Source organism: Pistacia vera, unplaced genomic scaffold, assembly GCF_008641045.1.
Source record: "Pistacia vera cultivar Batoury unplaced genomic scaffold, PisVer_v2 Contig196, whole genome shotgun sequence".
NCBI lineage: Eukaryota > Viridiplantae > Streptophyta > Magnoliopsida > Sapindales > Anacardiaceae > Pistacia > Pistacia vera.
The window spans coordinates 345,824-371,184 of NW_022195997.1; the positions used below are offsets into that span (position 1 = coordinate 345,824).

General features: G+C 33.9%; 3 protein-coding genes across 4 annotated transcripts; 2 read left to right on the forward strand and 1 right to left on the reverse strand.

Annotated features, from left to right (window-relative positions):
• Positions 1-6,001: 6,001 nt before the first annotated feature.
• Positions 6,002-10,003, reverse strand: LOC116127944 (DUF21 domain-containing protein At5g52790-like). Its single transcript, XM_031413601.1, has 14 exons — positions 9,823-10,003; positions 9,645-9,721; positions 9,471-9,554; positions 9,274-9,387; positions 9,075-9,161; positions 8,851-8,990; positions 8,683-8,770; positions 8,516-8,589; positions 8,216-8,394; positions 7,889-8,133; positions 7,653-7,699; positions 7,305-7,563; positions 7,095-7,134; positions 6,002-6,382 (listed from the first exon to the last, which is right to left on the reverse strand). The coding sequence occupies exons 1-14, from the start codon at positions 10,001-10,003 to the stop codon at positions 6,174-6,176; spliced, it is 1,824 nt and encodes a 607-aa protein (XP_031269461.1). The 3' UTR covers positions 6,002-6,173.
• A 6,856-nt stretch (positions 10,004-16,859) lies between these two features.
• Positions 16,860-22,610, forward strand: LOC116128010 (DNA-directed primase/polymerase protein). Of its 2 annotated transcripts, XM_031413680.1 has the most exons (14): positions 16,862-17,045; positions 17,389-17,549; positions 17,904-18,073; positions 18,212-18,358; positions 18,453-18,504; positions 18,911-19,085; positions 19,268-19,350; positions 19,638-19,850; positions 20,181-20,297; positions 20,439-20,595; positions 20,984-21,091; positions 21,367-21,432; positions 21,516-21,781; positions 22,169-22,610. In XM_031413680.1, the coding sequence occupies exons 1-14, from the start codon at positions 16,991-16,993 to the stop codon at positions 22,250-22,252; spliced, it is 1,854 nt and encodes a 617-aa protein (XP_031269540.1). In that variant the 5' UTR covers positions 16,862-16,990; the 3' UTR covers positions 22,253-22,610. The 2 variants fall into 2 exon arrangements, with proteins under 2 accessions (XP_031269541.1, XP_031269540.1); XM_031413681.1 differs by lacking the exon at positions 20,984-21,091 and having other exon boundaries at positions 16,860-17,045.
• A 953-nt stretch (positions 22,611-23,563) lies between these two features.
• Positions 23,564-24,758, forward strand: LOC116127940 (protein SAR DEFICIENT 4). The gene has a single exon (XM_031413597.1). The coding sequence runs from the start codon at positions 23,633-23,635 to the stop codon at positions 24,635-24,637; it is 1,005 nt and encodes a 334-aa protein (XP_031269457.1). The 5' UTR covers positions 23,564-23,632; the 3' UTR covers positions 24,638-24,758.
• Positions 24,759-25,361: the final 603 nt, after the last annotated feature.

Genomic DNA, 25,361 nt, shown 5'->3' on the forward strand with positions numbered 1-25,361 from the left:
AAATCCCAAAATTTATTTCTCTATACTCTTCACACACAAACACAGATTTTAGAATTTTGACTGAGATTCAGACCAAGTAAGGTGGGAAACATAATCATATGGAAGTTAAAAACAAAATTAAACAAAATAAAAAATAAATTAAAGGAAAAACAGGTTATGATGAACACTCCTATGACCTGATGATTAAGAATGTTTGCTCTCTTCATTGACTTCTTAGGTTCAAACCACCTTGACGCCACCTACCACATATTTGTAGCTTCTCTTGGAAAATTGGGTTTAGTTGAGGTGCTTAAAAGTTGGCTTGAACGCTCTGATCATTAAAAAAAAAAAAAAACTAAAAGGCTAATAAACTATTAATTTTAAAATAACCTTTTTTTTTTCATAAAAACTAGTGAATTAAGATAAATCACCAATTTTTTTTTATTTCGTGTATAAGTGAATCATTCCTTTTATTCTTACATAGATTAACGTCTACTAAAATTAGGAATTTATCCTAATAATTTAAATTATAGAATCTGCACTACTAGACCCAAACCCCAAAAACGTAAATGCAATTATCTGTAGTTTCGATTGAGCAGGTATGTGTTACTTGCCCTATCAGTGAAAAGATACACCGGTTAAGAATTGGGATTGACCATGATAGAAAATAGTAAATATCTTCCTGCATTCTACCTTAGTTGGCAATTTTTTTATTTTTTTTTATTTTTTGGAGTTGATATATACATATAGAATGCACTATAGATAAGGGTGTTAGCCGAGCCGAGCCACTCACAAGTCGGCTCAGCTCGGCTCGTTAAATACTCGAACTCAGCTTGAGTTTAATCGAGCCAAGTCGGCTCGAGTAAGACTTGAATTAGGTACCGAGCCGAGTTCGAGTCTACCCCGGCTCGGCTCAATTTGGCTCACAAGTCAATAGTGGCTTGTTTAGGGCTTTTCTGCAAAAGATACAAGTTTTAGGTTTCTCTTGTAATTTGATGTGTAAAAGGTTTAAAAAATTGCAAATTAACCCTTAACCCCAATTAACCCAACTCGCATAAATGATTTCCCCAAAATCATAAACCTTATTTTCACATTACTAATCATTGTTTATGTTGTGTAATTTGTTGATGTATTTTGATGTGATTTATGTTGATTTGGATGCAAATTTACAAAAAAAATTGATTTGATTTGTGTAAAACAAGATTTGTAGGTTATATAAAAAAAGGGTCAAATGAACCGTAATCGAGCCATAATTGAGTTTGCGCTAATCCAGTCATAATCGAGCTTTTCGAGTCGAGTTAGACGAGCTTGAGTTGAGTCAGACTAGCTTGAGTCGAGTCACGAGCATGGCCGTCTCAAGAACATTTGTGTCCCTAGGCAAGAATTACTTTAGGGGCCTTCTAATAATATAAGTATATATTAAAAAATTATTTCAAATTTATTTTTCTTGTCTTTTGAGATGCAAAATCACTAATTAAATTTTTATATTCAAGTTTAGAAATCAAATCTTTTTCAATTGATAATTTAACCAAATTACCCAATCTTTCTTGTGACATAGTTGAACGCAAATAAGATTTTATTAACTTTAACTTTGAAAAACTTCTTTCTGCTGAAGCTACAGTAACATGAATAATTAACAGTATTCTATAAGCTATCCATGCATTTGGAAAAGAATTCACCTTTTTTTATAAAATCTAGTATCTCAAGTGGTGTTTTAATTTTCATGTTTATAATTTCTTTTAAAACTTTTAATTCTGAATATAAATCTAAAGCATCAATATCAGAGAGCATGTCATATTTTAAAAAGTTTTCAAGATTTAAACAATGTTTCTGCAAACTATCATCATCAAGCAATTTTAACTTTTTTATATTATAAATGAAACCAAAATTATTACTATATATTTCAAATTGTTCAAACCTACTTTGAAGTGAGGAAATGACATGATCAACTAAATATGTGAAATAATTTATTCTAAAAGATTCTTCAGCAGACAATTTCATCTCTTCGTTTTCATTCTCATCAAATTGTTTTTTTCTCTTTATTATACGTTTTTCATGAAATTTTGGTTCTATATTCATTTGCTCTGTCATCTCTTTAGTAGAAATCATAGAAGATGTAAACATATTTTCTCTATATTTTTCAAAAAATGAAACAAGACATTTCAACTGATCTGTTACAACAACAATGTCCATATTTTTATATTGTAAATATTTACTAACCGTATTAACAGCAAATAACATTTCATACCAAATATTCATGCCTAATAGAAATTGAAAATTTTCAATCTCATATGTTACTAAAGAAATAGCTTCACTTTTTGTTTTAGGATCTTCACTAGTTTCTGCTAATTGATATAAAGCATCTTTTATTTGTGGAGCTTGAAATTTTATTGCTTTAACACTTTCAACACGACTTTCCCAAGGTGTTTGTGATAATGGCTTAAGTGTCAAATTAGAAACATGATCTTGCAAAATTTTCCATCGTTTTGTAGAAGAAGAAAATAATGAGTATATACGTTGTGTCACTCCAAAAAATGTAATAGCATTAGCATATGAATTAGCCATATCACAAAGAACTAAATTAAGATTGTGACAACTACATTGTGTATAAAATGCTCTAAAATTTATATCTAAGAATCTTTTTTGCACACCTTGATGTTTACCTTTCATATTAGATCCATTATCATATCCTTGTCCTCTCACATTATTTACATCAAGTTCAAGATTTTTTAATATACTTGTGAGAACATTAAAAAAACCTTGACTAGAAGTATCATCCACTTTTATAAAATCTATAAAGTATTCTTCTATTTTTATTGGACTTATTGAAATATCTACACATCTTAATATAAGTGACATTTGTTTTTGATGACTTGTATCTGGGGTACAATCAAGTATAACTGAAAAATATTTTGATTCTTTGATTTTTTTAATAATGGTATTTCTTATTTCTAATGCTAAAATATTTATCAACTCATTTTGTATATTATGACCAAGATAATGAGTATGAATTTCTCCATTTTAAATACGTCTAAGGTGTTCTTGTATTATTGGATCAAACTCAGCAATCATTTCAATTAAACTCAAAAAAATTCCATTATTTTCTTGATAAATCTTCTCATTTGTATCACGAAATGCCAAATTATTTTTTGAAAGATTTTTTACAACCGCTATAATTCTTAATAGTACATTCTTCCAATGCTCTTTCTCTTTATTTATTTTCTCTTGTAAATATTTATCAATTGTTTTGTTTTTAAGCAATCTCATCTCAACATCAACCCAAATGTTCATATTTATAGCATGTTTATTGCTTGTTTCGTGACTCTTAAGCTTGGCACTAAGATTTTTCCAATCTCCACACCATTCATTTGCTAATTGAATTGTATTTGCTTTTAAACTAAATAATTTACAACAAAAACAAAATACTTTATTTAATTCTTTTGAATATATTAGCCATTTTCTATCATGTTTTTTTCCATTTGGTAATTTTCGAATGTAATAAATTGTAGAAAAGCGTCTAGAATTTTCATCTCTTGGAAAATCTAAAACTTGTCTAATTGGACCTTTCTTAACTAATAAATCACATAAGTTTGTGTCCAAATTATTTCAGTGTACCGGGTCATAAATATTTTTAATAGTTGTTTCATCTTTATCATTAATATTTTCATTTTTATCGAATAGAATTTCTTCTTCTAAATTTTCATGAGACTCTTCACTAGTATTTGATGAATTTGAATTGTTATCTTTAAAAATTTCTTCACAATTTGCAATTGATTTTTCATTTAAATTTTCATTTAGTTTTTCTAGCATTTGGTGTATTGTATTAATAACAAATTTATCAAGTGCACATTTTTGGGATTGAATTAGTTCTTCTATTCTTTTTTTTTCTTACGTTTTTCAAATCCAGATTCACACTTCCTAGTAGACATCTATATTCAAAGAATAAATAATTTAGAGCTCTTAATATTATTTCGTTAAAATAAAAATAATTATAAAAATTATGAAGGAACTTTAGCACCTGATTTATACTCCTGATTTTGCTTTTTGCTGTGCTGATACTCCAAAATCTTATATTATTACCCTGCATAAAAATAATAATATAAATCAGTTATTCACTTGATCAAATATAAAGTAAAATCATTTGAGAATGTTAAGAGTAAAATGATTTAAAGCTCTTAATATTACCTTGCATAAAAATAATAATAATTTAAATCACATTCACTTGATAAATTTACGTAATAAAGATGAGAAATGAGAGACAAGAGATGAGAAAGGAGAGAAAAAGAGAGTGAACTAAGTTGAGAATAATAAGAGTAAAAGATGAGAAAACTTTAAGTGAAATGAGGTTTATATAAGAGATTTGGAAGAGAGAGGAGATGTGATTTGACATTTGAGAGTTGGAGAGTTGCGTGAAGATGTTTCAATTTTCAACGGAAAAATGAGCCACCAATTGTGTTTTAAGTTTAGAGATATGCATGGCTAATTGGACGTCGGATGGGATTGATGGGAATTGAGAAATTATAAATATATTAAAAATTGATGGGAATTGAGAAATTATAAATATATTAAAAAACTTTTAAAAAAATAATTTTGGGTAGAGATAGGCATAGGCGAGTACATGGTGGATTGATGAGAATTAAAAAATTATAAATATATTAAAAATACTTTAAAAAATAATTTTAGGCCCACTTTTTTGGGAGCCTTAGGCAGGGGCCTCACCTGCCTAGGGGTTAAGCCGGGTCTGGTCACGAGTTGAATTTTCTTGACTCAGTTGACTCGTTACTTAACTCGAACTCGTCTAATGCTTAATCGAGTTAGACTCATTTAAGATGATACTTGACTCGTTTACACCGCTAATTATAGACCTGAGCATCGGAGGTCTCCCTCCCTTTTGACTTTGTTAACTCTGCAAGATCGCTAGATTAACTAACCGTTAATGATGCCCGTAACAATAAGCTATTAAAAATTTTAAAAAGCCCATATCATTATTTTATCCTTGATATTTTTTAGTGTTCCAATACAGTTACAAATAAGTGACTAGTGCAGTGGATCCATCCTGATCATACTTAATGATGCTGTGTTGGATCACATTCATCAGCAGGTTATCCAGCAGCGTACTGACAGCGAGCCCATACAAAGGAAAAACCATATAAATTATCTGTTATTCTTCAATTTTCCCAAATACTTGGAATAAGAGTACATAGAATAGATTAAGACAATCAATAAATCTTACCATCAATATATTTGCCAGCCAAACCAATCCCTTGGAACCAGATGGTCGACATTAATTAAATTAATCTGCAAAAGTTAATTGAAAGATGAGTCAGGGAATTACTCTGTTCAACAATTTAAACCTAATTCAGATTGGGAATCAGCAGCTTAGCTGAATAAGCTATGACTGAACTTGCATCAGATCAAATGCATATTAGCAGTACATCTTCTCCCTGTTCAAAATTGAATTATAAGCAGATCAGGTTATATGGGCTTAGTTGCTACTAAGTTTCATTTTTTTATAGAAATCATAATAAGAGTCCAAGTAAAATACTAGGCAACCGTTGTTAGAACTAGAATAATACTAACCAACTTCAAAGCGTGTATCAATGCCACTTTCGTAAGGAAATTTAGCCTTTTATTGTGTAAATAGGATCAACGAATTTCTTTAGGATACAATTAAGAATCTACTTGTGTTATGCACAAAACGGAAGCAGACTTGAGAGAGTTTTGATTATATTATAATTGTAGTCTTATTTTTGTATACTTTTACAGAAAATCTTACTTCTTATATAGGATTGTTGATACCAAAGATACTTTTGAGAAAACCCTTTGAGATATGGACACAACCTTTTGAAGATATATGACCTTTCGAAGATATACATGCCCAACTAGGAAAATGTCTCACAATCGTTGCCTCCAGAGAAAACTGTAATCAGTAAGATATCATTTTGAGATAGCATCAGATGAAGAAAGCAACACCCCAATCAAGAAACCAATGCTCCAGAAGGGTAGAAAATGCTCACATGGCTATGTTTCAGAAAAAGGTGTAAGACACATTACATTCAATTTTTCTTTTTCAATTCTACAATTGCATAATGTTTAATCTTTCAATTCTTCAGATATCTTCATTTTCTTCTTTCCACATCTCAACCCAATTCTGCTTAACTTCTTCTAGTCCAAGCACAGAACCCTTCCTCTCTTCATCCCAGCTGGTAGAAAGTGGCCCATAAGCAATCCCAAGTGCAGACATTCCAAAAGTTATGAAAGTTGTCAACAGTGGAAGCCATAATGGCACATCCCATAACTTTTGCTCCTTCACCACACCAAATAAGTTGAGCAATGCTATACCAGTAGCCAATGGTACCCCAACTGCCACCAAGATTCTCACTATTATTCTTTCCAAAACTACCTGCGGAAGATGGTCATCATCATTTTTATTGTTGTTGTTGTTGCTACTGGCACTTTCTTTTATGGTGGTTGGTGTTCTGGCGCCAAAGCCTTTGGCGTTGGCGTGTAGTTTCCATGTTTTTTTGGGTTGGTTTACTAGTTTTTGCATGGTTGTGGAGTGAATTACTGTTATTCCTGGACTCCATAGAGAAGGCTTCGGGAATTGAAGAGGTGGTTTTTGTGAAGAAAGTAGAGTGTTCATAACTTCCTTAAGCTGTAGATAGCTTTTCTCACATGCAAGTATGAATGTATGTTCTTCTTGCTCATAATTATCTTATCCGAAACAAATGTATGGTGGTTCTGATACCTTTGTCCATAACATTTTTGGCTTTATCTTATGATATTTTGGGAAGATTTTTCTTGTTTTTATTTTCTGTAGATAGACCTTATTGTCCTCTGCCTTTCCCATTTTTTCTTTAAGGATGCTTTTATAAACTATAAAAATAGTATCTTATTACAGGGAAAGCTGTTTTCAGTGCTACCATAGAAAGTAATACTAAAAATATGTTCTAAAAGATCTCTAATTGAAAGGAAACTCCATCAATGTATTCAATGAGCATAATTTTTATGGGGCGAGTAAATACAATTAGCCATAGGAATGAGAGGTATAAACAAAAGTGAAATTGGCTAAGTCATTTCAATATGACATATTTGCATTTTCATTTCTTACATACCCTCTGGCCTTCTCAGCTTGTCATATGATTTTCTTGAAACCTGCTAGTAAGATATGGAGTCAGCAAAATGCAGAAATACTTTTTAAATTTTTCCTCAAAACAATTGCAGCACCAACTAGCTTAAGCAAGACAATTATAAACTTGCTTTGAAAATATCTTTATAGGAAACCGGCATATGCATATTCATGGATAGTAAAGTGATCAAGTTACCCTTTGCAAGGATGGTGAATAGCGAGCGGTGCTTGCAGGTATAATTGGAGAATCAGGCGTAAGTTTTCCGGGGGATGCAGATAGAGTTGGTCTTGTAAATGGTGATTGAATATATGGTGAGACTGGTGAACGCAGAATTGGAGAATGATTATATGAAGATAATGGAGAAAGTGCGGATGCCGCAGGAGTTCTCCATTGACGAGAAGCAAACGCCCCTCCAGGAGGTGATATTTGAGAAGCTGGCATATTGATTCTAATTCTGAAAGAGTGAAATTAATTGACTTAGGGAATAGCATGGGCAATGATAATACATTAGCTGAATCTGAGGAAAAATAAAAAGGCAATTACTTGCTGTGGACATCAACGTATTCATCAGTCTCATCAAGTATTTCTTCCTGCAGAAAAAAAATTCAAGTATCAGGAAGCCATCCTTGTAATAATGGACTAATATATGAAAATAATATATTATATAAATTTAAGCATATTTCCTTCAGGAGATTGTTTTAAGTTGATCAGTTACATAAGATATGCTCTTTTTTACCCTTGCTCAAATATAGTAATTTTCAGTTCATCTAAACACTGACCTGTAGCAGTTCCTCCATAACATCCTCTAGTGTTATGATTCCAGTGACCTCTTCATTTAAAATGGGAAGAGAATCCAATTCTTCTTTAGAAAGATTTACATAACGTCGTTCCCATCTCTTCAAGTACACAGGCAAATTGGTATTATTTACTATTGAACTTTGAATATCAGTGTCGCTAGAATTCACAGAGGGTGAATTTATATAGACATCGAGCTTCTCATTTTGATCAAAATGATGACCACTTCCTGAAAACATTATGTAATAAACTTAGATGCCACAAATGCTTTGAACTCTAACTTCATCCCCATTCAGAGGTAATAGATATACCTTTTAGCTCTGCTTGATCCTGTTTTGAATTTGAATGAATATTTATCTCTAAGACGCTAGGCATGGCTTTTGCAATTTCTGCAGGTTCCCGAATATCATTCTTAACAACAAGGGCCATGTGGCTGTGACCCTTTTGAAATTGGTTTAGTATATCATAGAGCGGTACACGATCCTGCACCCTATTGCAGATTTTCAAAATTGCTCATATAATCAGCTCAAATTAAAACATATAAATTTTATAAAGCTGTCAACATGATGGCAAGAAGTCAAATTATTTAATTTAACAAGAAAATGTCATACCTAGGAATTTTCCGAATAGTAAGATCTCTAATCGTGGTTCCATCTTCAGGACGATACGTGAATAAATTTTTCACCTATAAAATGATGAATGACAGTGAATACATACTGTAACAAATATGCTTATTCCTTCAAAACCAAATAAGCAAGTATAATTCCAGCTATCTTACCAAAATAAGGCCAATAATATTTTTGGGGGTTCCTGAGTAGATAGGCACGCGACTATGTCCTTTGCTTATTATTAGTCCCATCGTTTTCCTAAGAAGAATACCTACTATGAGTTTGATAGGGTTTAGAATACATGCAGAGACAGGGAAGTGAAAGATCAATAGCCATACTCATCCAATCTAGAATTTATATCAAGTGAAAATATCTCAGAAATTGGGGTCATTGCATCTTTGACTGTCTTCTGTGTCATGTCTAAAGCTCCATTGATAATTGTTGTTTCATCATGTGTCAACTCTCCACCTTTTCCTGCCTAAATTTGAATATGGGAATTAACATCAAATAAATTTTATCACTTTCAGCTTCGGAAGAAGAAGTTTAGAGATTAGACACGAACCTCAGTTCCATGCATGTCTACCAGTGTCTTGAGCTCTGCCCGCCGAAGAAGTGCAGAATGTCTTTTGCCGAGGAGCCAATCCAGCAACTACCAATAGAGAAACCCCAGAAGTATATTAAAACTAAACAAGTTCTATTGCTCGCATCAACTGTAATTAGTTTGTATCAATCTTTAACATACAATGAAGCTAATTAACTACCTTACTAATGGGATAAGATAAAGGAAAGAGAACAATAACGATCAACCGAACCACAACAGACAGTTTTGCACCAACAGTCAGTCCATACCGAGAACACACAGCTTGAGGAATAATCTGACCAGAGAGTAAAGAAAGATATAAAAAGTCTCAACCATAAACAAATTGTAAAACACAATTTTCAGTTGCCAAGATTTTACCTCACCAAAGGCAAGAATGAGGGTGACTGATATCAATATAGCAGCCCAAGCTGGAAGAAGTGCATCCAAGAAAATGGGCAAGGCCTTAGCAATTAAAGATAGAATTCAGAATTTTAGACCTATAGTTGAAAGATTAGCTAATTGTAAAATTTATATGGCAAGTAAAATAAGTACCTCCATTGCCAAGGCGTTGCCTATGAGGAGAGTACATAGTAGAAGATGCTGATTCTTAACAATGGGCAAAATCTTTGCTGCCATTAAGAATTTTTAAAATAAGTTTAAAATGCTTTAGAAGATGATTATAAATTTAGTCAATGGATTGAAACTAATAAATGATTATAATTATAATGACCTGCATTCTTTCGGTCTTCGGGCTGGCCAGCCTTCATTAAGACCTCAAGATCAACTAAACTGAGGGACATGAGTCCCAGAGTGAGGCCTGACATGAGGCCGGCAAAAGACACAAGAGCCACACATATGACTAGATAAACCCAGAACATAGTCTCACAACAAGGCACGTCATTTGCAGCCATTGTGTTGCAGAAAGGAGAATAACAGATACAAGTATATAGCTGCAGAGAAAAAGAATGAAGATAGCGTGACTCAGTCAGTCTGGTATATATAGAATTTGCTTTGCTATAAGTTGACAGAGAGTATGGTGTTTCTTGTTTTGGATCAAATACAATGGGAAAGGAGAAATTACACCGACTGTAACGTCATCGGACACACAAAACCCAACCGCCAATATATAAATTATAAAAGCTGCATGTAATATATATCTACACTAGATATATATTACAGGAAAGATGACAATGATTCCTTATTAGAATAACTGTTGATAAACCATTAGAATTTAGAAATGAAAAATGCTCTTTCTAAAAGTTACCAATGACCTACAGCTTCTGTTGCTCTTTAGAACAGAAAGAAAACTGATTCTGCAGCGTGCATGCATGGCTCAAGTCATTCCATTCCATTTTAACTTAGAAAATACTACATAAAATATTCCATTATCAACAGGTGATGATGCTAATGATATGAACGTTGAAAAAGGTTTAAAAAAAAAAAAAAATGAAATACGGAGCAGGTGAAAAGAAGTCCTACACGCTCAACAATCCGACACCTAATTTATGTTTTTTACTAAATTATTGATGAAGCAAGTGAAGTGGCAAAATAACACACTTTCTGAAATCAAATAAAAAATTATTTCATATATCAAAAGAAACATATATATCATAGAGTGGTTTCAACGTGACCTCTTAAGAGTGCCAAGAGGCTTTGAGAAAATGATCCTAAAGCCAGAGGCTACAAAAGCCAATAGAAACAGTACTTAACCCTATGCCTTCGTAAAAAATAACTCAAATAAATATTGACTGCATTTGGTCAGATAATCATTAGTGGATGAAACCCTATTAATTAGCACTGACCATTAAAAAAAAAAAAATCAATTATGGCTGGCACTCATGAAGGAGCATGTAATTTTTTATCATGATAAGATTTTTTGTTTACTCTAATGGCACCTTTTTGTGTCAGCATTATATATGTCAGATTACTAATAAGGTACAGTTTCTTAATTAATATAAGCTCAGCACAAATGATCGCTTTGCATTAAACCAATGCCACTACATGCCCACTTGAAGCACTATTCATGTAACCCCATCCGTAGCTGCATTAAAGCAATTATTTGCAGATAAAATAATTCAGACGAAGCATCGCGGAAGCCCGCGGAGTCAGTATCAGCTTTGTCATCCACATTCACAAATCAAGGGATTAAGTTGGTATACCAGTTGTCGCACTTGCTGACCAAGTATATAATGTTTTATGAAATTTGAATAGAATAAGTTTCCTTGTTTAACTCTTTGTCAACCTCACTGAGATTCTGCTATTCTTTTTGTTTATTTAAATATGCCTTCTGCTTTTGTTCTTAGAATTCTAGCGTATTTTTCCTGACATATTTGCATCAGCACTTAACCACTGCAACATCAATCTCAGTCTCAGAACCATCAACTATTCAATACTTTCGTCTACGTTACTGGACTGCCTCTGGAGCTCAGAATCTAATCAGTAATGAAACAAAGTTTGTCGTAGCTCAAATCGTTAGCGAATGAAAGTATAAACTATTTTATAAGCTTTGGATATTTATAAATAAAAGATGCTTGTGTGAATAAAGTTTAAAATTAAACCCGCATTAGTTTGATATAAAATAATGGTCAATATTTACTTATAGTTTCTTCGCGATTGTTACAGATTTTAGAATAACCTAAACTAAGAACTGGGAAGATATATATAGACTATAGTGACAGGCAGATATATGCGTATTGAACAAAAAGCTAGTAACAGATATGCACGAGTATTTGAACCTATCATATACTTTATGAACACCAAATAATACTGCACCAGTTAAATAACTAATTGAGAATGAGTAACTGGTACAGAAAGAACAATCTGATACCTACTTCATTACGTAACTTTCCATAATTAAGAATGATAATGGCCTCTTACCGGTAAGTAAACCTTTAAAAAAAAAGGCTCCCTGTTGACTCAGCCGGCGCTGGTAGTTTCTGAAATGGCTCGGGGCATATTTTTGTCTCTGTCTGCCACTCACTCTTATCTTTTTGTAGTCAAAGTTTCAACAATACCACGTTTAGAGGGACACGTGTAATCTTTAAACACCAGGAATTGTGCCAAGTACATATCAAAAATAGATTCAGTCAAATCAAGTCAAGTCAAGTAAGATGCATTCGTCATTATTTATAGTTTAAAGTGTACTCATGGGTGCCCTTGTCACCTTATGAGTAACCCTACAATTTGCACAAACATTTTTTATTAATTTTCTCTCACAAACGTCACATGTTAGTTCACAATTTATCAGTTCACATAAATCCTATCTATCTACTAATAAATCTCGACTGATCAAGCTAATCACAAACTCCCACATGGGGTTAGTGAGAGGGGTTTATTAGGTTAGTATTATTATATTTTTATTCTATCATTTCCAAAATACATGTTTGTTTCCTATTCTAAAAATACTATTATATTTTATTTAATTATTTTTAAACCTCTGAAGTTTGTTAATTTAACTGAACACTCCCCCAAAAAAAGTTTAGAAATTGACAAAAACACCCCCACCCATCCACCCACATTCTACCAGCTGGATCTGGTCGGTAGTGCATCAATCTATCATTTTCTAACCAGACCCACCATGGATCTGGCCGAAAAATGCTAGATCTATGGTCAGATCTTTGGTCGTAGCTAGTCGTCAACGATATCCAAGATATGATCGTCGTTGACCATCAATGACAGTCATATCTTTGGCCATCGGTGACGACCAAACGCGACCAGATTTGGTCGTCAATGGTCAGATCCACGGTGGATCTTGTTAGAAAATGCCATATCAATGCACGAACGACCAGATCCAATCAATCGTGCGTCAATATGGTGACTCTAGCCACCATCCGATGGTGGCAGCCGGTTTCCGGTATTTAATAGGTGGGTGGCGGTGGTTTTGTTAATTTTTAATGTTTTATTACAAGGGTATTTAGTAAATTAACAAACTTAGAGGGTGTTTTTGTTAATTTTTAAATCCTACCTCGTAATAACCACTCAACTTTTATGTTTTCTAAAATACTAAAATAAACGCACCGATATTATTTTATGTGAAAATCATCCCTAATTAACTAATTGGAGAGAAAAAACAGACAGAGCAATTCATAAACAAACACCTGTCTAAAGTTTTTTTAATATATTCTGACCATAAAATTGGTAGTTTTAAATTCTATCTTCACTTTTGTGTGAAGTATTTGCTTGGTTCAATCTTTTGCTCTTATTAGGTCATATGCATAAACTGTAAGACAATTTTAAGATATCAATTGATTAGATGCTAAACGAATGTACTAGTATGATGTAACATAGTTTTATATGTTTTATTAAGGATAATCAAGTTGATTCATTGTATTTTATAATTATTTTTTTACTTTAAATTTTTGAGTAATTATATTATTAAGTCCTATTTTAGAGTATGAAATGAAAATTAGCCCAGAAGAGGAATGTATATCATAAAAGAGTAAACGGCATATTCCCACATGAGGTTTAGCAAAATCTTAAGTTAATACCCTTGGTTTCATTTATTCTAAATACCCATCCTTAAAGTAACACCATTTCATTTATTTTAACAGTTAAGGGTTAAAATAGTTATTTTCATTTTTTTTGTTATCTTCCCTTCCCATTTTTTCCTCTTCTCCATCTCCTCCTCTCATCATCATCTTCTTCCCTTTCCATTTCTTCCTTATCTCCGCCTCCTACTCCCATCTTCTACTTTTTCCCTCCACACCTCCTCCTCCCATCTTCCTCTTTTTCCCATCTTCCGGCCAACCCATCACCAGGGCCGGCTTAAGGGGTAGGCAGGTGAGGCACCTGCCTAGGGCCCCAAAACAATGGGGGCCCAAATTTTTTATACATCTTTTTTTTTTTTTTTTTTTTTTTGAATATCTTACAAAAATAAAAATGGTTTATAATTTCTTATCTAAGCCAAGGGGCCCCCCAAAAAAAACCAAAAAAGCCAAAATTTATTATAAACTTTTTACATATATTCCCACCCAAAGTTTAACAAAATAGAAAGTTTGTACCTCTAGTTTTATATATTCTAGTTTATACCCGTAAATTAACACATTGTATCTCTTTTAACAATGGAAGACTAAAATAGTCATTTACATATCTCAAATTACTCACCTCCACTTCAATCCCAAAATTTGACATTCACATAAATCATCTCCAGCCCTCTTCTGCCGCCACTGGTTTGGAGTTGATTTCAGTCAATTTTGGTTTCTGTCGATTTTCTCACCAAAATCGACCGAAATCATCATTTTATCATTTCTCAACCTTGATAGCCCTCGATTTGACTAATTTTTGATGAATCTCGCACCCAACTCCACCACACGACAGCCATTTCCAGCATTTTTGGCATGTACCCGACATTGTTGGCCTTCCCCGACACCACCATCTTCCTCCCCTCAGCCCTCTCACCAAAACCCCTATCATACCTTATCCGTTTACTCTGCCAATCGCCGGCCATCGATACCTTTTGGGCCGTGACTTCTCAAGCTTTTCTTATCAATCTTGGCATTGGAAATCACCCATTTCACCACCCATCACTTCTCCAACATCTACTCTCCAAAACCCCCCACCAACCTAACCTTGTTAGCCTGCCGATTGATGTTCACATCTCCTAGTGATTTTTCATCTCAAAAGGCAACAAAATAATAATAATAATAATAATAATTTTTTTAATATATGCTTATATTATTAGAGGGCCCCAAAGTAACTCCTGCCTAGGGTCACAAATGTTCTAGAGACGGCCCTGCCCATCACCGAAAATCTTCATTGAGCCCACCATTCAACTCATCAAATAGCCCTCTCCAATAATCTCATGCTTTCCGTTCCTGATTTCTCACCTTTCAACACCAATTGAAGCCCCTTTCCTTAGGGTTTTTATTTTTTATTTTGTTTTATGTTTTTGTTTTTGTTTTATGTTTTTTTTTTGTTTTTTTTTATTGAAATGGTGTGATTTTAGGTGTTGGCTGTTGGATTTGGAATAGGGTGGTTTGGTCGGTTGTGGCGATGGTTTGGTCGATTGTGGTGGTGGTTTGGAATGGGGTGGTTTGGTCAGCTGCGATGGTGGTTTGGGATGGGGTGGTTTGGAATGGGCTATGGTGGTGGTTTGGAATAAGGTGAAGGCCAATTTAATAATAGCACTCGTCATAATCTAACAGTCACTAATTGTGTTACTTTAAGGGTGAGTATCTAGAATAAATGAAATCAGGGGAATCAAGTTAGGATTTCACAGAACTTCGGGTGGGAATATGTTGTTTACTCCTATAAAATAGTCAAAACTAATTTTTTTAATTTGCCCCCATTCACATTTCTTCACCTTCTTCTGAAAAAACACATCTACCCTATTCTCCATAAATACAATCCTCACCAAATAACTACGACTGTGTTTGTTTAATTATTTTGAGTCGTATTTTAAAAAAAGTTGAGTTAGGTTATTATTACGAGGATAGGATTTGAATTTGAAAATGTGTTTGTAAGATTATTTTTTAATCCCTTACATTTGTTAATTTAGTTAAACACTCCTTACAATAAAAGTTTTAAAATTAACAAAACACCCTTACCCACCCATTAAATGCCGACAGTCTGCCACCACCGCCGAATGGTGATCGAAAGTCACCGGAATGGCGTATAATTGACTAGATGTGGCCGGTTGGGGGTGTTTAGTTAAATTAACTAAGCTAAAGGGTTTAAAAGAATCTAAATATTTTAAGTTGAATATAATATGATTGGATTTTGAGAATAGGAAACAAATATATATTTTGGGTAGGATATAAATAGGATAGGAAAAAATAACAAAAAAAAAAAATGCAGCCTACATTTTTTGATTTTCTACCGGTGATATTATGTGATTTTATTGAGATCTAAGAGAATTAAAAGATTGACAAAAGATATGTTATTTTTATTGAGATTTAAAAAAAAAAAAAAAAAAAAAAAAAAAAAAAAAAAAAAAAAAAAAAAAAACCAACTGCAAAGGGTATTTGTTAAAAAAAAAAAAAACTATTCCGGAAAAAAACAAGATTGAAGAGAAGAAGTGACTATAGGGAGGATCAATCACTGATAGGACTTACAGGCGTATCTATGGCTCTATTTGGTTCATTATTCTAATAGTTTTTTAAAATAATCTTTTGAAAAGTTAAATTGGGCGAATATTACGATGTAGGATTTGGAAATTAACAAAATATTCCTAGTGTGTTTATACTAACACTCCTATAATAAAATATTAAAAGTTAACAAAAACACCTCCAACCACCATAAATACTGACAGCCGACCCACCCATCGGAGGGTAGCCGGAGGTTTTTGTAATTCTAAAAAAAATATTTAAGGGTGTTAGTTAAATTAACAAAATTAGGAGGTTTAAAAGAAAGTAAAAAATAAAAAACTATTTTGGAAAAAAACAAGATTGAAGAGAAGAAGTGACTAATAGGGAGGCATCAATCACTGATAGGACTTACAAGGCGGTATCTATAATTTTCCTATCGGTGGTCGATCAATCTGCAAGTCTAATCCTTTCTTTGATGGATTTCAATCAAAATCTCGTGAAATTGATTTGAATTTGGAGAGGAAGGGAAGTTAGTTTGGATGAAGCTTATATATGGAGGGGCAATTTCGTCCTTAAAAAGGGGGGAAATTGGGTTAAGTTAATTTTTGAGACACCTTTCGCGTTGGAGCTACTTATCAATTCACACCCTAAATTAGAGCTCAGCTAATTAAATAATTTCTCTAAATTTTTTAAATTTAGATTACTCACATGGATATATATGGAAAAACATTTCCTTTTTAAAGTCAATTCAATCGAACTGTTTACAGTTTTAAAAGGAAATGTGGATTGGGCACCAAAATTTCCCTCCAAAGTCGGTCCCTTCAAGAAACAGAATTTTCAGTAATCACACAAACGAACACGAGCAAGAACACCATGGACGACGTTGATCGACTCTTCCAATGCTTCAAATGCGGCATTTCTCCTCCACGTAAGTTTGTGTTTATAGAAATTCACAATTAGGGTATAGATTGGCTATTGATTTAGCAATTTTGGTAGCAATTTCGAGTGTCTGCTTGTTTCTTTGATTGTGTTTAGTGTAGTTCAATTTTATGATAATTGAAGGGGAAAAAACTTTAATCTGCATATAATATGATAGGATATGAATTTGATTACCAGTTACTAAAATGTTGCTTATGAATGCATTTCAACCATTTGATTGTGTGATTTGCTGCTCCATTTTAAATGTGCTTGAATGATGCTGTACTCTTAATTAGAAAACAAAAAAGAAAAAAATTAATGATTAGATTTTGTTCTTTTTGTTGAATTCTTAGCATCTGCTATGCGAGAAAGAAAAAGAAGAAAAAACAAACCGAAGCAAGAAGGTGCAAAGCATGAGGTGTTTACAGCTTCAGGTACTCCATCTCCGAGATCAGCATGCCGTGGAAAGACAACTGATTCAACTGAAACAGATATACAGCTCTGCCCAGAAGAAGTATGTGCTCCGCGAGTTGTTTTTGTTTCATGTTTAGTAGAGGTCAAATTAATAACCATAGTTAAGTAAGTCTTTGAAGTCTCAGATATCATTTGTGTCCTAGAAGAGAACTTGTTTCATTGTATGAGAATCATATTCTTACTTGTGAAGATTTTTTCTTTACTACTGTACATTATGATGATACACTCTTCTTCCTTTGAAGAAATGAAATTTTACTTCTTTGAGTCAACAATGAATAATAAAGTGATTATAGATCAATCTTTGATGTTTACTCTTTTTGTTTCTTTTGTGGGAGGTTTGATCTCTAGTCAGTTTCAGAGTTTTGATTGAATTATATATATTTTTTTCTTTCAGCTTGGTTTGTCGACAGTTAAAGTGAACAAATCTAACTGTGGCGGGCAGATTTCTCCTGTTGTATTTTATGGGACTCCAAATGGTGTGCCTCGGAAAAGACCATTGAGCTTATTGCGATTGTTGCATGAAATACGTGTTGATCTCTCTAAACAGGATAAATCAGACTTAAGGTCATTGTTCAACTCAGCTTCTACTATTTACTGCTTCAAATATTTTTCAATATTATTAGGTAATAGCTTCAATATGGCTCTGTTCACTTTAGTGTAGTTCTAATGCTATTACCTGACTCTGACTATATGTTTGCTCAGGAAGGAAGTATGGGCTACCTTTCCAAGGCAAGATGAAGCGATCAAGTTTGTGAAAGGTCATGCAAATGTTCATATTTATAGTTATCAAGACCATTTCAATGGACAGAGAAGGTTTCTTGTTTCAACATATAAGGAGTTCTGGCAGAGGTTCTCTATATTATTTTTCTTTGTCGATTATAAATTTCTATCATCAATTGAGGTGCTTTATTTTATTCTCTTGTGCTGATTCTTCTAATTTCAGGTACAAAACTATGGACCCAAACTTTCGTCATCATTATGAAGTGATTCAGGAGGTGAAAGCTTCTAAATCCCTTCCACAAATGAAAGCACTTGTACACACACAAACACATTCATATAATCGGAAATAGTGATTATATTCCAGTCAGGAAATGATTAATCTTGCAAAATCTATAAAAAAAAGATAAATTTTGTCCATGAGTAACATTTTCTTTTTTCTCTTCTATATAATACAATTCTGTCTATCAAAAGTAGAAAGTTCATTTGGGAGACACGGAAAATATGCTAGGAAACACTCAAAGGTTTGACTTTTTGATATGGTGCGAAATCAGGATACTAGAGACAAACTCCTTCAACGCTTCATCATTAATACACTGTGATCTATTGTTCGCTTGAAATTATTTATGAACAAAGCTAATATTTATGTATCTGTTCTTACACTTTGATGTGGATTGCTTCCAGGGTTTACCATGTCACCTTTACTTTGATTTGGAGTTCAATAAAAGGGATAATCCTGAAAAAGATGGAGATGAAATGGTTGATCTTTTGATATCCATCACTCTACAAGCATTGCTTGACAAATACTCTATTGAAGGAAATGAAGATTGGATAATAGAGCTTGATTCCTCTACTACAGGTACGATATTCTGCTTGGTGCTAATATTCACTCCTCTATTATTGTTTGAAATGTCTTCTACATTTGATTACTCAATATTGAACAGACTTCTAACTCAAGAAGTGTTGAGCTTGCATTTTCTTTCAATACGAGCTAGGTGGTGGTTAAAATCAATTAATAATTCTAATGGTACCTACATGCAGAAAAGTTCTCTCGTCATTTGATTATGCGCATGCCAAAGACTGCTTTCAAGGACAACTCGCATGCAGGTGCATTTGTTACTGAGGTATGCTATACTTTTAAGTATTAACTGTCTACTTTGTAATAAATATAGTTGTGTAATCATTCTAACTTCCATCTAAAGATGGCTGTTGGAACTGAATTTTTTCCTGCTTACAATTCATTTTAGAGTATTGACTCTGAGTTTACTAGGACTAGTATAATGCTATACAAATTCTGCGTTCTCTGTAGCCTCGTTATGCGGCTGCAAGAAAAGGAATCTTTTTTAGTTGATGGAGTATTCTTTTTCTTGGAGATATCAACTATTGTCACTATGTGATCACATATTATTAGATATGCTCTCGGATAAGAAGTGCAAGAGAAAGAGATGCAAATTTTGAAAAGCTGTTCATAAAGAAAGATTCAAACTCTGCTGAATCCCCAAGTCAACTTTTTGTGGACACTGCTGTCTACTCCAGAAATCGTTGCTTTCGTTTAGCTCTATCTTCGAAGGCAGGGAAGAATTCTTTCCTTTTACCTACTGGGCGTTTCAAATGTAAGGGCATGGTATGATACTTTTTATTTAATATTTTATAATGTTATTTCAGCTATTGCCTTTCTTCTTTCTTTAAACATAGCAAAAATTAATACAGTAGTTCTATCACTGCTCCTTTACTACTGTTAACCCCAAACAAGAAGGCTGTATCATTTCTCAACATTAAAATACAATAATATATATTATTGCTTGATTTCACTCCCTACATATAGGATGAGTCCTAGGGGTTTGAGATTATGCCATCAAGGGCATGCTGAGTTTTAACTATGACAATTATCATCCTTGTTAGTGCTTTTTTACCCTTTGGCTTGAAATAATTAAAGATATGCCGCTAATAACAGTGTGAAGAAGACATGTTCATGGCATCTTTGATCTGCAACATGGATGCTGACTGCGACAAACTTTTAGTCTGCAAATTGGAGTTAGATTGTGTTAAGACCCTACAATTTGATACAGAGGTTTGTTCAGACTCACCATTAGTTTCACTGTCGAGCTACTTCATAGTATGATAAGCTATTGTTCATATTTCTCCAGAAGATTGCACTTTTTGGATCACAATATAATCTATCCATAAACGAATTAATTCTTTTCTAATGCAGCTACATAATAATTATGGAAAATATTGTCGTACTTCTCAAGAATTTGCATTGAGTTCCCACTCAAGTGATGTGTCAACCACGTACTTCATGGGAAAGTCACCATTTCCAGCTTTGGACAAATTTATAGAATGTATTGCATCCATTGGAGATGTATCTGGTACCATCTTTCAATCTCTTATTTTGACATTTGGACTCTATAGTACTAGTTGAGCATGTTCTGGATGAAGAAATCTAAACGCCTATTTCGCCTTTTTCTGATTAAATGGTTTTGGACTTTATTATTATCATATTGTTATTGTTAGCGCTAATGTTAGTTATAGTGTTACCAGCTAGTTATGTTATGCTGTGGAGAAATGTTGTTGAGGTGGAATTCTGCTTCAAATTTAATTGATTTTCTTTCATTTTAAATACCAAATATCATACACTTTGTTAACCCGTTCATGCTTTAATAACAAGGACAAAGTGTGTAAACAAAACAATAAGGAATTCAAATACCATTTTTACACATTTCTTTATCACCTTACTGATGAGTTGTTGAAATATAGGAAAAATAAGGAGCTGGTATTGGTTCTCAGAGTATGGATTGATTGTCTACAGTATGTCAAGAAATAGATACTGTGAGCGAATTGGGAGACAGCATAAAAGCAATCATGGTAGATTCTATATTTGTATCTGTTAGTTATAGAAATATCAATTTACTGTTGATTTAGTTTAACAAATTGAACTTTTTAATGAGTGTCTGTAATTTTTTCTGAAGTAATCGTCAACTTTTCCACTAATCTTGATATCACATTTCATAAGCTCTCATCTGACCATGTGAATAGCAACAAGATGTTTGCAGTTAAAACCTTTGCATTGCCTAGCACTTCTATTTGTTTACCGATGAAGATGTAAGGCACTGCTGATACAGAAACTTTTTTAATTTCAGTGATGTATGTTGTTGATCTGAGAAGGGCTGTTTATTATCAGAAATGCTATGATCCAGATTGCAGAGGTACAGGGTCATGTATAACTTTTCATATCCTCTTCTCAGCACAGGGATGATGAATTTGAAATTAATTTTGTTGATGGCACCAGGTTACCGATCTCCACTTCGTCCAATTCCATTGGACAGCATCCCTGATCCTATGTTTTCCTCTGATTCGAGACAGATGATGCAGCATGGAGGGTTGACAGATAATAATATTGAATACCAACTTGTGAACAATTATTGGGAACAGGATATGAGTTGCTATGATGACGACAATACAGAGAGCTGTGGTAAAGATTCTTGGTGGATTGAAGCCATAAATCTTGCCAATGATATTGAGAACAAGCAAAAAACATGGGATAGCAGCAACATGGTTAGTGTACTTAAATAGTTCTTTTATTGCCATTTAGTTCGTCTCATTGTCCGTTTCTATGTCAAAAGCAGCAATATGATATTTTCTTTTTCTCAAGTGTGCCGTGGTATTAGAACCTTAGAATCAGCCACTCTCAGTGAACCATTTTTCATGTTTTTCCAAATGGAACGAAAAAAGAATCACTTTAGTGACCGTCTAAGTTTTATATGTAATCCAGAATTCTCTCTTGTCCAGTACCAAGATAGGATGAACAATACAAGTTCTTTAACCTTGAGTAGAAGCAAAAAGATGATATTTCCTCAAGCTCACATGTTCTTGAACAATGAAACACACCCAGTTATTCATTTCTTTCTTGTTTTCATTATTTATCTTACATGTTACAAGCAGGCAAACATTGATGATGAAGATGACGGCTGGTGGATGGCTGTTGAAAGGACTGCATCTCAAGCTGAACTAATGCACTTCAATTGAGGATTCAAGATAAACATTCAAGCTTCTGACTGATGGCAGATATAGAAAAAGGTCGAGGTTGTGAAGCATTCAGAAATGAAAAGCTAGTTCTTCTACAGATTGTTAATGTTGAAGGAGAAAGAAGGCACCCATAACTTCCTGAATAATACGTGCAATGTTTAAGCTGCAACCCACGTAGGGTCGTTGGGGTTCCCAGAAAATAATCTCACCAGTGAGAGACTCAGCAAGGTTTGTGTGTGAAGTTTTTCTGTACAAAATAATTTACTAGGTTTGTTGCAAGTGTTTCTAAAAGCCAGAGGCAGCTGCATCAAGTCAATATTGGATTTATTACGTTTATACTCTTTCTCGAGCAGATAATTTTCATAATTTTACCGCTCCAATGTATATACGTAAAACTGTACTAATGCACTGTTTCGTCATTTTATATTTTATTGGAATATCTGTGAATGGATGAATTATTATAAACAAAGAGAAAAAATAAAGGACCGCATGTTTAAAAAACAAGTAATCAAATCTTTAATATGTAATTTAGAGCAATATTTTAAAGCCTGGCCTGCCCGACTGGTTGAATTGGGACTCGGGTCTTCATCAGGCAGGTTACTAATATCATTATTTATTGAAAACCTTAGAAATTAGGACGATAATCGGTGGTGAATAATTGAAGGTTGGGATGTTAAGGTTTTTGAAAAGAAAGGGTTGGTGAGTGGAATGGGGGCGATCAAGGTGATTTCTGGTGAATGAATCGATTGAAAATCATAAAAATAAATCAGCAGTAACAATAGGTTGTTATTGACGATTGGCAAGGCGAAAGGATGAGAGATGAGTTTTGGTCAGGAGATTGAGGGGAGTATTTTAGTGGTAATGGGGAGTGTTGTTGTCGAAAACAGATCCTATTTGCCTCGGGTTGTCGACATTGACAGTGGTATTTGAAGTGTTTTTGCAAGATTTCAAACCTGAAAGGATTTATAATAATTTCCAAAGGTGTTTTTGTTCAAACCTTTGGACACATGTCAAACCGGTTAAACTGGTCTTGGGATTTGGCTACTTAATGGGTTTTCACCCTGACTTGGTTACTAAAACAACGATTTAGGGTTTGATTATATAATTTAAACGTATTTCTAAGAGTTAATAAAACAATTTCTTTTTAACTTTGAATTTTATTTCAATTTTTGAGATTGTTTTTAAGAATTTTTTTTTGTTAATTTTACGTGAGTTTTGTATTTATGTTCTCAAATTTCCATTTTTATTAGCAAAAAATCAATTTTCTAAGCCAAAATAAAACCTAATAAGTCACAAGATATAAGATATAACGCTAAGTCTTGGTCTCCTTAGCAATTTCCTTCTCCAGCTGCCCAACTCAGTTCCTCATTTCTCTCATCCATGGCTTCCAGTGATTCAAGTCCCAACACAACCACCATCCCAATCTTCATCTCTGCTAATTCGCTCCACTCCATCCTAACCCACAACTCCCTGATCCAACACTTCCAGTCTTCTCTTCCGAAAGTCTCACCGACAATCCACACACCAATCCGTCAAAGCTTCGAAGTTTCACCTTCCTCCTCTCTCCTTCTCATGCCCTCTTGGTCCTCCTCCCCTTCTTTTCCCTACATGGGTGTCAAACTTGTCACTTACTTCCCTCAAAACTCCACCCTAAACTTGCCCGGAATTCACGGAAGTTACGTGCTCTTCAGCTCATCCACTGGCCAAACTTTGGCCTCCATGGATGGCACTGTGCTGACTCTTTATAGGACATCATGTGTATCTGGCTTGGCTTCAAAGTTCTTGGCTAGAAGTGATAGCAAAGTCCTTGTTATGATCGGTGCAGGCGCTTTGGCTCCCCATTTAATCAAGGCCCATTTAGCAGCTCGGCCAAGTTTGCAGAGAGTAATAATTTGGAACCGAACGATGAAAAAAGCGAGGGACTTGGTTGAGGATTTTAGCAAGAGTGATGAATATAAGGGGGTGTGTTTCGACAGTAATGAAAATTTAGAGGAAATTGTTAAAATGGGTGATATTGTGAGTTGTGCAACGAACTCCCAGGTGGCATTAGTGAGAGGTGAGAAATTAAAGGTGGGAGCTCATCTGGATTTGGTTGGATCATTTAAGCACAGTATGAGAGAATGTGATGATGAGGCCTTAAGAAGAGGGAGGGTTTTTGTGGATAATGAGGGGGCATTTGTTGAAGCTGGTGAACTTGTGGGTGCTTTTAAAAGAGGGGTGATAAAAAAGGAAGATATTGTGGGAAATTTGGTGGAGTTGATTGATGGGACAAAAACTGGAAGGAAAGATGATAAGGAGATCACAGTGTTCAAGTCTGTTGGCTCTGGCATAGTGGATGCTCTTGCAGCTCAAATGGTATATGAAAATTTACAAAAACTTGCATGAATGATTAGTATCAAAAGTCATTCAAATATTCAGTGTGCTAATAATGTCCAGTTACAGTTGATGATAATGTGAGATCACTCCTAGTAATAATTTTATTTGTTTTAAGCTTAATATTATTATCTAGATTTGTTTCGCATGTATGAAATATATCTTTTCTTGCCATTTAAAAGTTTGCTTCAATGCAGGTTTTTTTTTTATTATTATTACTATCCAGTTCTGAATAAAGGATTTACGACTGAAACTCAACAATAAAAAATTTGGGGTTCAATCCCAAACGGATTATAGTTCTTCGAATTCATACTTCAGGACTAAAAGACTTGATGACTTCTAGTGATGGAATAGCCATTCAGTATAGACTTCTAGTGATGGAATAGCCATTCAGTATAGGTTAATTTATCCGTTGAAATTTATTTCCTAATTTGAGGCACAGCTTTGGCAGTGAAAGAACTTAATTGGTGTATTGAAAGGAGTGATTTAAAAAGAAGATATTCTGCGAAATTCGGTGGGGTGATTAACGGCAGTTCACTGTTATTGTTAATTAACGCTACTTCGCTGTTACTGTTAGTTGACGGCATGCTGCAGCCACCGCTGTTAAAGTCAATTCGTCGTTCCGTTAAGTAACGTCATTTCACCGTCACCGTCACCGTCACCGTCACCGTCACCGTCACCGTCACCGTCACCGTCACCGTCACCGTCACCGTAACTTAACGCCAGACACCGTCAC

Excerpts from the sequence above, each read along its gene's own strand:
- LOC116127944 (XM_031413601.1), bottom strand. The coding sequence starts at position 10,003 with ATGGCTGCAAATGACGTGCCTTGTTGTGAGACTATGTTCTGGGTTTAT. Across the intron at positions 9,388-9,470 it reads TCATTCTTGCCTTTGGTGAG|ATTATTCCTCAAGCTGTGTG; the intron begins GTAAAATCTTGG and ends CTCTCTGGTCAG. Across the intron at positions 7,700-7,888 it reads TTATGGAGGAACTGCTACAG|GAAGAAATACTTGATGAGAC; the intron begins GTCAGTGTTTAG and ends TTTTTTCTGCAG.
- LOC116128010 (XM_031413680.1), top strand. The coding sequence starts at position 16,991 with ATGGACGACGTTGATCGACTCTTCCAATGCTTCAAATGCGGCATTTCT. Across the intron at positions 18,074-18,211 it reads CAGGATAAATCAGACTTAAG|GAAGGAAGTATGGGCTACCT; the intron begins GTCATTGTTCAA and ends ATGTTTGCTCAG. Across the intron at positions 20,298-20,438 it reads CCCTACAATTTGATACAGAG|CTACATAATAATTATGGAAA; the intron begins GTTTGTTCAGAC and ends TTTCTAATGCAG.
- LOC116127940 (XM_031413597.1), top strand. The coding sequence starts at position 23,633 with ATGGCTTCCAGTGATTCAAGTCCCAACACAACCACCATCCCAATCTTC.